Below are 14,916 nucleotides of genomic sequence, written 5' to 3'. Positions count from 1 at the left end.
AGACTAAGAAATAAACCAATGGGACTACATCAAATTGAAAAACTCCTGCACAGTGAAAGAAACCACTACCCAAACTGAGAGACTCCTTACAGAATGGTAGAAGATGCTTACATGGTATACATCAGGCAAGAGGCTAATAACCAAAAGTATGTAAAGAGCTCACCAAACTCAGCAACAACAACAACAAATGACCCCATACAAAAATGGGGAGAGAATATGAACAGAATACTCACCAAAGAAGACATCCAAATAGCCAACAAACATATGAAAAAAAATGCTCTAAGTCATTGCATGTCAGAGAAATGCAAATAAAGACAACAATGAAATACCAGTTCACATCTGTAAGAATGTCATACATCAGAAAAGGTAGCAACAACAAATGCTGGCGAGATTGTGGGGGGGGGGAGAACCCCCCTGCACTGATGGTGGGAAAGTAAATTTGTCAAATCTCTGTAGAGAACAGTCTGGAGAACTCTATGATCCTGTAATTTCTTTCCTGAGAATAGATGCTAAAGAATCAAATATACTCATCCAAAAAGATCTGTGTATACCTTTGTTCATAGAAGCACAATTTGTAATAGCCAAATTTTGAAAGCAACGTAAGTATCCAACAACAGATGAGTGGCTGAGTTGTGGTATATATATATACATTGGAATATTACTCTGCTATTAAGATAATGAATTCACCGTCTTCACCTCATCTTGGATGGAGCTTGAAGGAATCATGAAGTGAAGGAATCAGGAAGTGAGATAAACCAGAAAGAGAGGGATGAATATGGGATGATCTTAGTCACAGATAGAAGCTGAAAAATAAGAACACAGGTGAAAACACAAAGTAGAACTTGGACTGGATTTCATGTATTGCACCAAAGTAAAGGAAGGACTCTGAATGGATGGAGAGGGAGTGGTTCTGATGCAGGATAGTGGAGGCAGACCTAGGCTGGTGGTCAGAATGTTTTGAAGAAACCTGAAAATGTTTACACATATATCAACAATTGTATTTACTGTGGACTGTTAGCTATTAATCTCCCCAATAAATTTTTTTAAAAAAATAGGAGAGGGACAGACATTTCTACTCATTTAAAAAAATGAGTAGCATAAAGCAGCAACATTTTGAGAATATGGCAGTGTAGATATGGAAGATTTTGCTGTGGAGAGAAGATTCCTTTACTTGTAAAGACACACTGCTCTAAAGCAATGTAGAATTTTCCTCTAGAACTCATGATGCTGAACTTGACATGTGTGCACACAGTGGTAGTCCTTTGAGACAATTGACTTAAAGGTACCAGATATGGTTATAGAGTGAGAACTGAGCTTGATATGACTCTATACTAATTCTCATGTTCACTACCACAGTTGGCTAGAGTTCAGTACACTGAAAGCATACTATATTTAGTATACTATATTTACTATATTTATACTATATTTCATCATGATGCTATGTGGATCAGTGCAAATCCATACAAGATCTAGGAAAGCAACTTCAGACATAGATTACCAGTAACAATATTAGTAGGAACAGCTTTCATTGCATACAGAGGGAAGAATAGAGCAAAATTTGAGTTCCTGTAGTGACTTTCAGTGTAGGACAGTGTTTATTAACACTTTGAATAGTGAAATAATACTCAGGTCTAAATCCTGCCCTTGGCTTTTATAACAAAACAAGTCCCTCAGCTTCTTGAGTAGCAGTTTTTCTCATAGTAACATGGAGAAAACAATATCAGCTTCTCAGGGACTAAATATGATAAGTATATAACATGCTTTGCATAATTCTTGTAAATTTTGGTTAATTATTATATCTTTTACCTAAATTAATAAAATTATATAGCATAATAGTTAAAAGAATAAACTACATATCCATGTTTCCTAGGTTTAAATCTTGACTTCAAAATTTGCTAGGTGTTTGATGTTGGCAACTTAGTAAGATCTGTATGCTCAATTTCCTTGTTAAAAAAATAGGGGATAGAAATAACACCACCACTATGTGGTTGTGAATTTTGGAGGAGTAAGCATATATAACTAGCTTTTAACAGTAAGTTTTTATTAACAATGAAAACTAATGCTAATAAAACATCTCTTAAAATAAACAATATAGATAAATATGTAAACTATGAATGCATTCATTAGATACAGCAATTAAATTGAAAAGTACAAATAAAACTAATAATACAAGTAAGTCTGGTGAGATGTATATGTTAAAATGTGGGGAATATATACATGTGTATATATATCTGTGTATATACACAAACACACACCTATTTAACAAACCAAACTGGATTAAAAATGGAGTAATCTTTTACTCTGTTACTCACAAATAACAGAGCTTCATAATTCATTACCTTTCAATGCTGACCTGAAACAAAACTGGCTGTGTACAAGGAACAAGAATGTAAATATATTTCAGGCTAAAAACTGCAAGTACTATTTGAGCAGTAAGATTCCACATAAAACACATATCTATAAATTGAAAAAAGTCATCTTGATCTTCAAAGTTAACCTCAGGGAGGGAGGGAGGGAGGGAGAGAGAGAGAGAGGAGATTGAGTTACTGCAGAAATTTTTCATTTTTCATTCTTTATTCTTGTCATGGAGCCAGACCTTGGGAGATCATGCACTGGAAACCCCAGATTTGACTTCTGTGTGATTTCTAGTATCATTATCAAATTTTATAGATTCTTGAGGGAAGAGGGAGCATAGAGACTGCTTGTTTTGTTCACAACTATGTTCATAATTATAAAAACTAAGTCTAACATATATGAATTACACTTTAAATACCAACTGTATTAGTTTAATCAAGTCTTTTTCTGTATCAGGCATTATGTTAAGTGCTATGAGAGAGAAATGCTGCCACTATGTTACAACTGGAAAAAAAGATCAGGGAGAAAAGAGACATTTTTGGTTCTGGCCAAAATGAGTGAGGAAGCTATTATGGATTTCCATATTTCTAGCTTTCAGTCTATATGAAGCAATTTGTTTTAGAATATAAGTGCATTTGGTTGTGGGCAGTTGGTGCACCTGGCTAGACCATACACATTACCATGGGAAGACCTTGATTCAAGCATCTCATCCCCACCTACAGGTGGCCTACTTTACTAGCAGTGGAGCAGTGCCACAGGTGTCTATGCTTCCCTCTACCTCCTCATTTCTCTTTCTCTACTAGAAAGAAAAATAAGTGGCCACTGGGAAATACAGAGTGGTGGTATAGTCATTGAGCTTCAGTTCTATAAACCTATTGGAAAATATGGATACATTATAAATTATTATTATTATTATTATTATTATTATTATTATTTAGATAGAAACAGAATAGCAGAAAGAGACCACAGCCATGAAACTTCCTTTAATGTGGGGTTGGTTGGGTTCAAACCTCAGTTGTGTTTATGGCAAAGCAGCACACTGTTCAAGTGAGATATTTCACCAGCTCTAAAAAATTTTTAAATAATTTAAGTGCTCTTTCCTTTTATATCCTTCTGTGAAAATAAAAGGGAAAGACTTTTTTTAAAAAAAAAAAAAAAGGGAGTGAAAAATTTAAAGGATTAGTGAAAGATTAAAAAGGAGTGAAAGATTTTTCTAAGCTGATTCCTTCTATAAACATTTGGTTTCTCTCTAAATTTTCTTATTTTAAAAATGACCATTGAAGCTATTAAATGGAAAAAGACAGACATGACTATTTTAATTTGCTAGAGCTATCATATCAAAGTACAACTACTGGGTAGTGTAAAGAACAGACACTTATTTTCACACAGTTATGTAGGCTAGAAGCCCCTGGTCAAGGTATTGGCAGATTAGCTTCTTCTAAGGATTTTCTCCTCTGGCTATAGATGATAATCTTCACATGTCTTCCATCTATAAATGTCTATGTCCTAATAGCTTCTTTTATAAGGACAAATGTCATACTAGACTAGGGACCAGCCTAATTGACTTCATTTTCATTTAATTATCCCTTAAAGCGCATATTCAAATGAATCCACATTCTTAGGTACTGGGGTTAATACTTTAGTACATGTATGTTCAGTAGGCCAGGATTCACCCTTAGCAAAAATCTTATAGATGCCAGTTTCACAAAATGTGGGATAATGTCCAGCCCTGTTTTAGAAGACCTCATGAGATGGTTAAGGTAACCACATAGCTAGTAACATCCCGTTTCCTACAGTCTCCACCTTGAGTGACTCTCTGTTCTTCTCCATGGCTCCATAATAAACTCAGTAAGACAATAAGAGCACTTTATACTGGGAATCCAAGAAAGGCACATTTTAACAAGTATAAGAGAGTCACTATTCCTTAATATACTTTCTTTAAATTACCATGTTTATTTATATTAACACAGGACACAAAACAACTTACAAAAAAAAAACATTTTGTCTTCATGTAACATACTCTTCAATGAACAATACTACTGTTATAGTTTTAATATTTTCAAGGTCCAGCCTTAAGTTAAAACAATATTCAGAGAAATAGCAGACAATCCTCTACCTTCCCCAATACACACTCACACACACACACACACACACACACGAAATACACATATATAAAGTCCCAATTTAATAATAATAATACAAAAAATAGGACATATAGAGATATAAACTACTATTGTGTTATAAGTATTGCCACTTCTTTGTTGCTTGAGATTTTCTCCCAGGCCTTGGCTTTAACCATGAAAGGAATCATGGTTAAATCATGAAAGGAATCATGGGCTAATCAGTCCATTGCATTTAGTAGTTCATTTAATGTCATTTACTCCCCAGATGTCTAATTTACCTGAGTTATTTAGAAATCAGGGGGAAAAGTCTCTAAGTGATCATATACGTACAACTCTACCTGGTAGAAGTGAAGAAATATCATAGGTTACTCTGTGCCAACTCAATGAATAAACATGAAACCTTCATTATTTAATGAACTATTCATTATACTTATCCCAAGAATAATTGCATAAAAGTACAATATGCAATCCTTGTTCCAGTAGTTTGAATGTTATATGTTTCATCTCAGTGCATTTTCAAACAAATAATACTAACTTAATTAACTAAAATCATCCAGTCATTTTACTGGCAAGAGTCAGTCTTGTACCGTTGAAAGAAAACATAGTTTAGTATCAGAAGATCTTACTCTGAAGTCATCTCTTCTATTTACTCCTTGAATCTTAGTTTCTTTATGAAGATCAAATGAGATAAAAGCCTGAAAAGATGTATCAGTCATAAGAAAGTATATTCTATGGGGTTCATCTTTCCAAAAAACTAATGGATCCTAATTATCCAAAGTATAGCAAATAAGATCTTACTTTTAAAGTAAATACATGATGTATAGTCACTATATGCAACTAAAATGTACAAGTCGAATTATGCAAATGAGAAAATAACAGACACACACACATATATATAAAACATACTGCTTGTGAAGACTTAAGTACTCTTGATCTGTTTGATTAAAAAACTATTTACAATGTTATTCTGTTTAACCCATATTACTTTTGTGTAATTAGTGCTATTTTAGAATAAGCTATCTAATCATTTAATTATCTAACAAGTAATCAAGACTCCACATGATGATTGCAAGGTTGGGAAATCTGTGAAACTTTGTAAAATAGATTGAGAAGGGGAGAAATAAAGAATGAAGTTTGAAAACTCAGGATCAATATGGATGCTGAGTATAGAAATTTATTTTTCTAGTAATAACAAACTAAATAACAGACTTGTTAATTTTGTTTTTATGAGTGACTTTTAAATTTACAAACTACCTCTTTCTCACTTGTGAAGAAGAGAAAATACTATATATTTAACTTTAGGTTCTTATAAATCCAAAGAAATTATTACCATTTAATTTTAATTCTTACATTTGGGGCATCCTTAGAAGAACTGCTTCCCCTCAGCTGAAGTAAGTTAGGAATCTGCTCTCTTATTTTAGATTTTAAAATACTTCCTTAAGGAAAGGGTAAATTTATTTTCTATATGTGTATAGATAATTAGCAAACATAAGCACTTAATGTAAACATATGGAATTTATGGTAACTGTACTGCTACAACAGATGAAATTCTAATTTCAAGCATTTTTCAAATGCAAATCCGGCCCCCATGAACCATTTTGAGGTTTTTTTTGAAGCATTAATGCAACAGAGTTAATATTCCTCAAGTGATTCCTAAAGTCACCTTTTTGTTAAGGATATTTCTCTTCTTGATTATTTTGAACATGCCAACATAGTTTTTAACCTTCATATAGAAAATAACTGATTTCTAAATGACCTGTAATTATCTTAAGCCAACTTCATATTGAAGCAACAACTAAAGAAAACTTAAAAGAGTAAATTGACATTTCATATCAGTGCAGCATACTTTTCCCATATGTGAATTAGTTCTATCCATCTGTGGAAAGGTTCAGCTTTTGTTTTTCTCTGTGTTTATAAGTCACATTTTTAAAGGTACTGGTAGACCCTCTGTACAATGGATTGGTCCCCTAAAAAGCAAAAGAAGTTCAAATTAAAATTGTACATTTTACTCAACATATCCAAATAATTTCATTTTACATTATAAATCAGAGGAAGTAAGTAAAGTTCGACCTTGGAGGTCATATAAATAACTTTGATACTTCATACTTTTTGCATTTTAAAATGTATGCATCTTTATTTTATTTTTAATGCAAAAATTCAGTTTCATTCATACATATAGACAGACAGATATGCATGAATCTATTTTATAGGCATTTATTTGAATGTTTATACATATGCCTGTTTCCTTGTGGCCCAGATCCAATGACTTGACCTGTGACTAAATAATACATTATCTTGTTCATGTGCCTATGGAGAGATATAATATCTCAATAATGAAGGCAAATGGACAAATGTTTCCTTGTAGAGATGATGAGTGAAATTCATGGTGCCATGTGACTTTTACTTCTGAAATCAACCTGGATAATTCTAAGAACACTGCAGTTCTTGTTTAGTGTTGCTGTTACAAGATCTTGAGCTTGGGAGGATAAAGAACTGTGATGTGGTCTTAGGTATAGGTAGCTTTTCATTTGTAAACAAAAATAATGCATGTCAATTCTATTTAATTTTTAAAAAGTAGAAGCAATTAGGCTTATTTTTGTTTACAGAAGAATAAGGGACAAATGTAAAGAAGAAAGATGAAAATCCTAAGTGCAAAATGAGAATGATGAGTAGAATATAGTCCTGGAGGGAAAAGAAGAATCCCAAGGAACAGAAAAGACATCCTAAATAGTAAACAACTGTAAGAGGGTCAATAACATTTTTATGGGGCCCATCCCATATCATCTCTAATATATTAAGTGCAACCACATCCCATGCTAAACATAATTTATAAGCACTACAAAAGAGATGAGTTGCAATTTACTGAATAGAAATGCTTTTTTTTTGTGCTCGCTTCGGCAGCACATATACTAAAATTGGAACGATACAGAGAAGATTAGCATGGCCCCTGCGCAAGGATGACACACAAATTCGTGAAGAAATGCTTTTTTGTAGACTTAGTTTAATGTTTATTTTTGTGTGGTTTTTATTCTAGATTTTGAAGCAACTCCATTCATTTAGGTTTATAATAGTTTGGTGGTATATCATAAAGTTATAGGGCCCATGCCAGCTCTGATGAGTGAGGCTGACCACTTTAGAGCAGGAGGGATGGTAATGTTTAAAGGAAGGGAAAGAGCAAGTTCTTATAATGGGGCTGGTGGGAGGGGGCAATAATGTCTCCTGCCCTTAGCTGATAATCAGAGGCCAGAGAATGAGCTTAAATTGGGTTTTTGCTGATGAAAGTACGACAATGCTCTTTATAATCTTTTCTAGCACTCCCCACATATAATTTCCAGCTGAGAAGCATGCTTGGTCTATCTGACTCCATTTCAGCTTTAGCACTCCTTCACTATTAGATAAGTTCAGGTTTCCCCCAACAATCTGGGGTGTCTATGCTGATAGCCCAGGAGTCTGGGAGTATTTATTTAGGCTATGGATACTGCAAATGCAATAACACATTTTTAAAAGCTTGATAAAATGACAATGAAAAATCTCTCTACTATGACTCACAGCTCTCTTAATGACTGCCTAACTGCCAGACAAGACACAGACTTGATTTGCTTAGCACAGTACAAAATCAATCCCTGACAGCAAGAAATGTCAGACTGCATATTTTTTTCCTCTAGTAATGACCTGTCATCCTGGAAAAAAATGTCCAATCAAAGATTAATTTAAATATCTTCCCTTTGTATTTTCATAAAGAATATGGATTTTTAAAACAAAATAAAAAGGATAACTTTCTCTTATAGGTATGATGAGGTGTTTCAGGAGATAAGAAGGAAGGTCTTTTTCATCCTGGACCCTGGCATCTTTAGAGTCCAATGAAAGTCAGTTGCCAGGTGAATCAGGAAAATCAACTGTGTTTATTGTCCCAGGAGACACCTTAGCTTCTGAAGACCAGTTAAATTTAATTCTTGAGAAAAAAAAATAAGTTTTAGATTTAAAAAAATCTGTAGTTTATAAGGTGGCCTAGCATAGTAAATGCAGAACTTCAATACATATGAATGAAGCCCTGGCTTCTATCTTTGTCAGATAGTTCTCTCTCTCTCTCTCTCTCTTTTCTTTCACTCTCTTTTCCTCCTTCGCTCCCTCCCTCCAAATATACAACTGCTTAAAAGAGAGAGAATCAAAATAGATGCATACTGAGCAACTCCCCCCACCACACACAGAATATATCTGAAAAATTTTAATTGAATTATTTGAATTAAACCTCTTTTGCATCTGAGTAATTATTACACAGTCATTGTCTAGTCAAGAATACTAAGCATTTGTGATTCTGAGAAACTCAAATTAACAAGAGAGTAATATTTTTCATTTATGCTTTTATCTGTTTATTGCACTTTTTTTTTCCATTTTAGATGAAGAAAGACCAAAAATACAGCATTTGAATTTCAGTCATGTTATATATCCTGGGGAAAAGCAATTCATGTTTTTGGAAAACTAATTGTTGATTAAAATCTTATTTTAAAGATATTAATCATTTGTCAATATGCATGCCTTTGTATGAGAACATTACAATGTGTGTCAGTTAACAGATGCACTTCACATACTTGTCTAAATGTTTGTGAGACACCTGTTCATTATTTCTAGAATTATTACAAATGTTCAGAAAACAGCTGCAATTAGGATATTAACAGCACCATGAACCAATAGTTTTCAAAAATCTGTTAACCACTCAGAGTGTGGCCTTCTTATATTAGAAATCAGTTCCAGTAGATGTTGCTATTATTATTATTATTATTATTTTTTTACTAAGCAACAATATGTTGCCTAGGTGTCTTCTTCTGATCATTACCAAGCATGCACTTGACAGTTGACAAGAGTTTAAAATAGCATATATGCCCATGATGGGATCAAGTGAAGTTAACTCTGGCATCATTAGTACTAAACCCACTAAACTATCTGGTCAGATTACATTTTACATTGATAGCAATGAATCAGTTATTATCTGCATTGAGAGTCCACAGCTAAATTTCTTAAAGACCTTTGTTTAATTATGAAAAATCTATACATAAAAAGAAGAAAGCTGGGAGTCAGGCAGTAGCGCAACGGGTTAAGCGCGCATGGTGCAAAGTCCAAGGACTGGTGTAAGGATTCCAGTTTGAGCCCCCGGCTCCCCACCTGCAGGTTGCTTCACATGCGGTGAAGAAGGTCTGCAGGTGTCTATCTTTCTCTTCCATTTCTCTCTCCATTTCTCTCTGTCCTATCCAAGAATGCTGACATCAATAACAATAATAATAACTACAACAATAAAACAACAAGGGCAACAAAAGGGAATAAATAAATATTTTTAAAGTTAAAAAAAAAATCTCTAATCAAAATTTAAAAAAATCTCAAGCATTTGTCACATTTGCTTCAAGTATCTCTTTCTCACATTGTTTAAATTATTTCAATGAGATCCAAAATAATTTCCTTTCCTTCCAAACTATGGAGATTTTCTAACAAAACTATCTGCTATAAAAGTTACCTTATCTAACTCAGTAATTCCTTACTATCATTCTGTGAATTGTACTCACTCTATATTAAGTTTTTTTTAGTTATCATCAAAATTTATTTCTACAGTTGGACTCTCCATGTTGAGATCAAAACAAGATACATACATTGCATTTGATAACTGTATATAAAGTCATTTTTAGATGAGTTGATGAGGGTGAATGTTTTCATTCTTTTGCTCTGAACAATAGCACTATTTCAAGATCACCACGCAAAATATAAACATTCTATGCCAAGATACATTTACCCAAGATAGAAAGTTTTATTTACTCTAGGAACTGAAGATATAACTACAGTCTTAGAGGAAAAAGAAAAAAGCATTAGCAGATTAACTAAAAGTAGCTTTGTGTCTGACTGTATTTTCTCCAGTGATATCACTGTTTTCAGAATCAGCAATGTAAGGTAATTGCTGCTAGATAATTGGACACACTATTAGAGGTAAAGAGATGAAATTAAAACCATGAGATTGTTTCTATGGGCCTCCAGAAATATAATCATCTCACCTACGGAACAGAGACTCAGAAAAATAGAGTCCTGTTTTGTGTAAAACAGTGTAAAGAGGAGACACCTAAATTATATCTACTGAAGGAATACATTTAAAGGTTGCTCCATTTTTTTTTTATTTCAGGAGCTGTTTAATATTTATGCTATTCGGAAAGATAACTAGATGGTATATTAAAAGTTTTCTCAATTGTGCTTTGTAATCTCTTATGATTAATGAGTATTTCCATGGAAACTGGCATGAACTGTCAGTCTACTTATAAACATCATTCCATTAGCTATTACATAACTGACTTATAAAAATATGTAGATACAGAATCTATTTTTTGGGTTTTGTTTGTTTGTTTATTTTTAACATCTATATTTTATCAGTGGAACTTAAAGAATACTCTGGTGGAATAAGATATTTTCTGTATGTCCTTGAAAACCTATATAAGTGTCTAAATCTGAGGTCACCTGAGGCTTGAGGTACCACAATAAGCCAGAGATGAGCTATGCTCTGCTCTGGTGGAAGAAAACTCCCAGAGGGATAAAGAATAGGAAAGCTATCAGGGGAGGGGATGGGATACAGAGTTCTGATGGTGGGAATTGTGTGGAGTTGTACCCCTCTTATCCTATGGTTTTGTCAATGCTTCCTTTTTATAAATAAAAAATAAATAGATAACTATAGAATTTTTATAAGATTCTTCAGAGTGATGGAAATCCCCACTACTATTCAAGATAAAAGTATTCCATAAAGGTCACTAAGTCCCAGGTAATAGATGTCCCTTTGTTTCCAAACAAAATAGAAGTCAAAGCTGCTGGGGGTATGGTCCAAGGGGTAGAAAAAAAAATCTGATATTATAATTCTTTTAGAGGAGAAGGAAGCGGAGACCTCCTTTTGTTCACCAGGTCTTTTCTCTACTAGATAAGGAGTAGCTCTTTAAATATTCACATACTGTTTGCCACTTGGCCTTTGATCGTTCTGCTTCAAATTTGGCAACTTCTTTCCGATCATGAAATGATACCAGCAGTTTCCAAATGCATAGTAGGACAACACCAATAAGTAGAATAGCCAGTGAAACCCCCAACATGATCATGGGAATGTTTGGTGGTTTTGGACAGTCTAGAAAGAATGAAAATTACATTAAGAAAGGGGCACAGATAACATTTTGTTATAAAGAACTTATATCTACACAAACATACATATAATTACTTTTTCATGGATTTTTCTGAAGATCTGGATAGTCTAGATGTTCATATTCAAATATAACTATTCTGTTTCTTCCTTTTTATATAAAAGAAAACAATTATAGTTTTAGATTGTTTAATTCTCATAGCCCTGGTGTCTTGAGAAGTTTCTGAATCTGGTGAGCAGAGATGAGTTCAGTCCTACCAGATGTATAGGACTTGTGTGAATTCCATTAAGTCACTCTGAGCCCTAGGAACATAATCCGTTAATTAAAGGTGTGGGACTTCAGTATTCTCCTAACTTCCCTGATGATAATATTACATACAGGTGTTCATGCTTATTGCCAACAACTATGTTTCCATTTTGTTGCCCTTGTAGTTTTATTGTTGTAGTTATTATTGTTGTTATTGATGTCGTTGTTGTTGGATAGGACAGAGAGAAATGGAGAGAGGAAGGGAAGACAGAGGGTGAGAAAAAGACAACTACAGACCTGCTTCACCGCTTGTGAAGCGACTCTCCTGCAGGTGGGGAGCCAGGGGCTCAGACTAGGATCCTTACGCCGGTCTTTGAACTTTGCAGCACCTGCGCTTAGCCCGCTGTACTACTGCCAGACTCAGACTCCCGCCAACAACTTTCTGAACCCTTGTCCTGTGATTCTGATTCTGTGAAACTTAGATGGGTCAACAATATTTTTTACCAAAAGAATAAAATTACTGAAGTAATTCTTTTATTTTTAGGAAAGTTTAGGATATTGTATGTCCTATACAGTTCTTTCAACAGAATATTACATAAAATCTTATTTTGGCTCTACTGATAATATTATCATAATTTCACAATTAGACAGTACCTACCCCTCATTGACAGAAAAATGAATAATATTCCTTGAAATATGCATCAGAGATGATACATTTCTTAATAAAACAGCATCATAAACTCTCTTTTCCTTTCATGTGAAAAAAAAATCCCCTATAGAATTTTATTGTTAAATGTCTGCATCCCTCTAAAAAGAAGTGAGACAACTTTGTGGTATCAGGAGAGGAAATGAGTCATGTTTAGTTTATTTTAACTCCTATTGCTTTTAGGTATTTAATAAGGATCCCAGACACACTGGACCAGTGCTTTCATGGCAAGGATCAATAGCTAACCTGCACTTGAGTAGGACTAATGATCCCCTAATAAGACACTTTTGTTCTTTAGTAAAGAAACAAAACCAAAAACAAAACCATGTAAATAGAATGTTCACAAATAAGTAAAGGAGCTAATAAAATAGACACTACAGTGGTCCGGGATGTAGCACAGTGGATAAAGCACTGGATTCTCAAACATGGGGTCCTCAGTTAGCCCTTGGCAACACATGTACCAGAGTGATGTCTGGTTCTTTCTCCCTCTCTATCTTTCTCATGAATAAATAAATAAATTCTTAAAATAGACACTACAGGATAAAGATCTAAAAACTGTTTCTAGTATAACAAATGAACCATGGTTTCTTCTAACAAATTAGCCGCACTCCTGCAAAGAAAGCAGCTGGTTTGTGTCAATGAGAATATACACTGGTTTCATTTATGTCTATTAAATTTTGCCTAGGGTGGGGTAAAGCATGGTTTTGCTCAGAGCAATATGAAATTTGCTATGACTCCACTGCCAGAATGTGAATTAGGAGTGCCCTCCAGTAAGAAATAAATATAGGAGACTGCCGGGCTGGTGTAGTGGCCCTGCCTATGGACTCTGAAACAGACAGACAGAGCTTCAGGTTCAAAACCTCTCCTCCCCAGGAGCTGGTGGTTCATTGCTCGGGGGTGGGGTGGGGGACTTTGGGAGCTGGGTAGTGGTGGTTCGAGCCCCCGGCTCCCCATCTGCAGGTGGGGTTGCTTCACAAGTGGTGAAACAGGTCTGCAGATTTTTCTCTCCCCCTCTGTCTTCCTTTCCTCTCTCAATTTCTCTCTGTCTTATTCAACAATAATAATAACAAAGATGATAAACAACAAGAGCAACAAAAGGGAAAAAAAATTTTAAAAGAAAGAAAGAGAGAAATATAGGAGGAACAGGCATGGCCTGGTAGTGATAATTATTTTTAAGAACTTAATATTACTGGAATTATACATTTTTCAATAAAAGATTTTTGAGCCAATAGCAGAAAGGCCCAATAGAGAATTTCATTTTCATACTCTTATTTCTTGGAATGCTCAGACATTCACAAATATGAAGGCATATTTCTAGATATTTTGCTTTTTAATGTAATTACTAGGAAATTTAAAATCATATATACAGTTTGCTTCATATTTCTATTGTTCAGTGCTGATACAACATATATTAGATATTCAAATATTTATTATGGCCATACATCCAGTGGGAGGCAGTATAGCACAGTAGTTAAAAGAATGAGATCCAAGCCAGACTGTAAATCAGCCAACACAAGCACTTTATTGCTGCAAGACCGTAAAAATTACTAACTTTTCTTTGCCTCCATTTTCTCACCTATAAAATGGAAATAATAGTACTACTTGCTTTATGTAGTTGCTGAGGTTTAAATGGATTAACATAAGTCATGGAGAACAATACTTGGTATCGGACATTAATCAGGACTCAACACATGAAAACTATTACTATTACTACCATTATCACCACCACCACTACTACAAATCTATTGCTATAATAATACCACTTTTCCCCTGTTTTTATCCTCAAAACTCTAAGGCATGAAACTTGCAAGTTAGAAACAATGGGTGAAATTAACATTCCTTGACTGTACTTTTATGTAGCTCTTCTGAAAGCTCTTACAGATGTATCTAAGAATGAAAACGCTCTCAGGCCACATACACACTGATGGTGATTCTTCATTTGGATTTTATTTTTCCAATTTGCTTAGGGGAAGGAATGTAGGGCTCTGTATTTTTTTTGTGCCTTGTTTCTGTCACTATTCCAACAGATCTATCTGGAATTTGCTGGTTTTTAGCTAGAGGAGGACTACAGACTCCTGGAATTGGCCTTTGCCCATGGGGCCTTGTAAGTTCCTTGCCTAATCAAGAATTCTTCTTCTTCTAGCATTTGCCCTTCTTCCGTAGCCAGTCAACAGCGTCAGGTTGAGCCTGATGTAAAGTTTCGAGACCTCCTTTGAATCTGGAGAGGTGGCAGTCGTTGACTATGTGGGTCATAGTCTGTCTGTAGCCGCAGGGGCAGTTCGGGTCGTCTCTGGCTCCCCAGCGATGGAACATAGCGGCGCACCGGCCATGGCCT

At 34.6% G+C, this 14,916-nt stretch overlaps 1 protein-coding gene and 1 non-coding gene across 6 annotated transcripts in view; one reads left to right on the top strand and one right to left on the bottom strand.

The window, feature by feature from the left end:
• Window positions 1-4,700: 4,700 nt before the first annotated feature.
• Window positions 4,701-14,916, bottom strand: part of ITGB6 (integrin subunit beta 6) — a 76,449-nt gene continuing 66,233 nt past the window's right edge. For 4 of the 5 annotated variants that reach the window (XM_060177822.1, XM_007523781.3, XM_060177821.1 and 1 more), the window contains 2 exons: window positions 11,450-11,616; window positions 4,701-6,445 (listed from right to left, as the gene is read on the bottom strand). In XM_060177822.1, coding sequence (XP_060033805.1) covers window positions 6,347-6,445; window positions 11,450-11,616 — 266 coding nt within the window. In that variant the 3' untranslated portion in view covers window positions 4,701-6,346. Of the gene's footprint in view, window positions 6,446-11,449; window positions 11,617-14,916 lie in introns of those variants that run through there. The other variant, XR_009545956.1, reaches the window with a different exon arrangement.
• Window positions 7,364-7,470, top strand: LOC132534483 (U6 spliceosomal RNA). The gene has a single exon (XR_009546193.1). It is a non-coding gene; the product is annotated as a U6 spliceosomal RNA (small nuclear RNA).

Source organism: Erinaceus europaeus, chromosome 18 (genome assembly GCF_950295315.1).
Source record: "Erinaceus europaeus chromosome 18, mEriEur2.1, whole genome shotgun sequence".
In the NCBI taxonomy this organism is placed as follows: Eukaryota; Metazoa; Chordata; class Mammalia; order Eulipotyphla; family Erinaceidae; genus Erinaceus; species Erinaceus europaeus.
The sequence above is the reverse complement of the archived record's forward strand: the minus strand, read 5'-3'. Positions and strand labels throughout refer to the sequence as shown.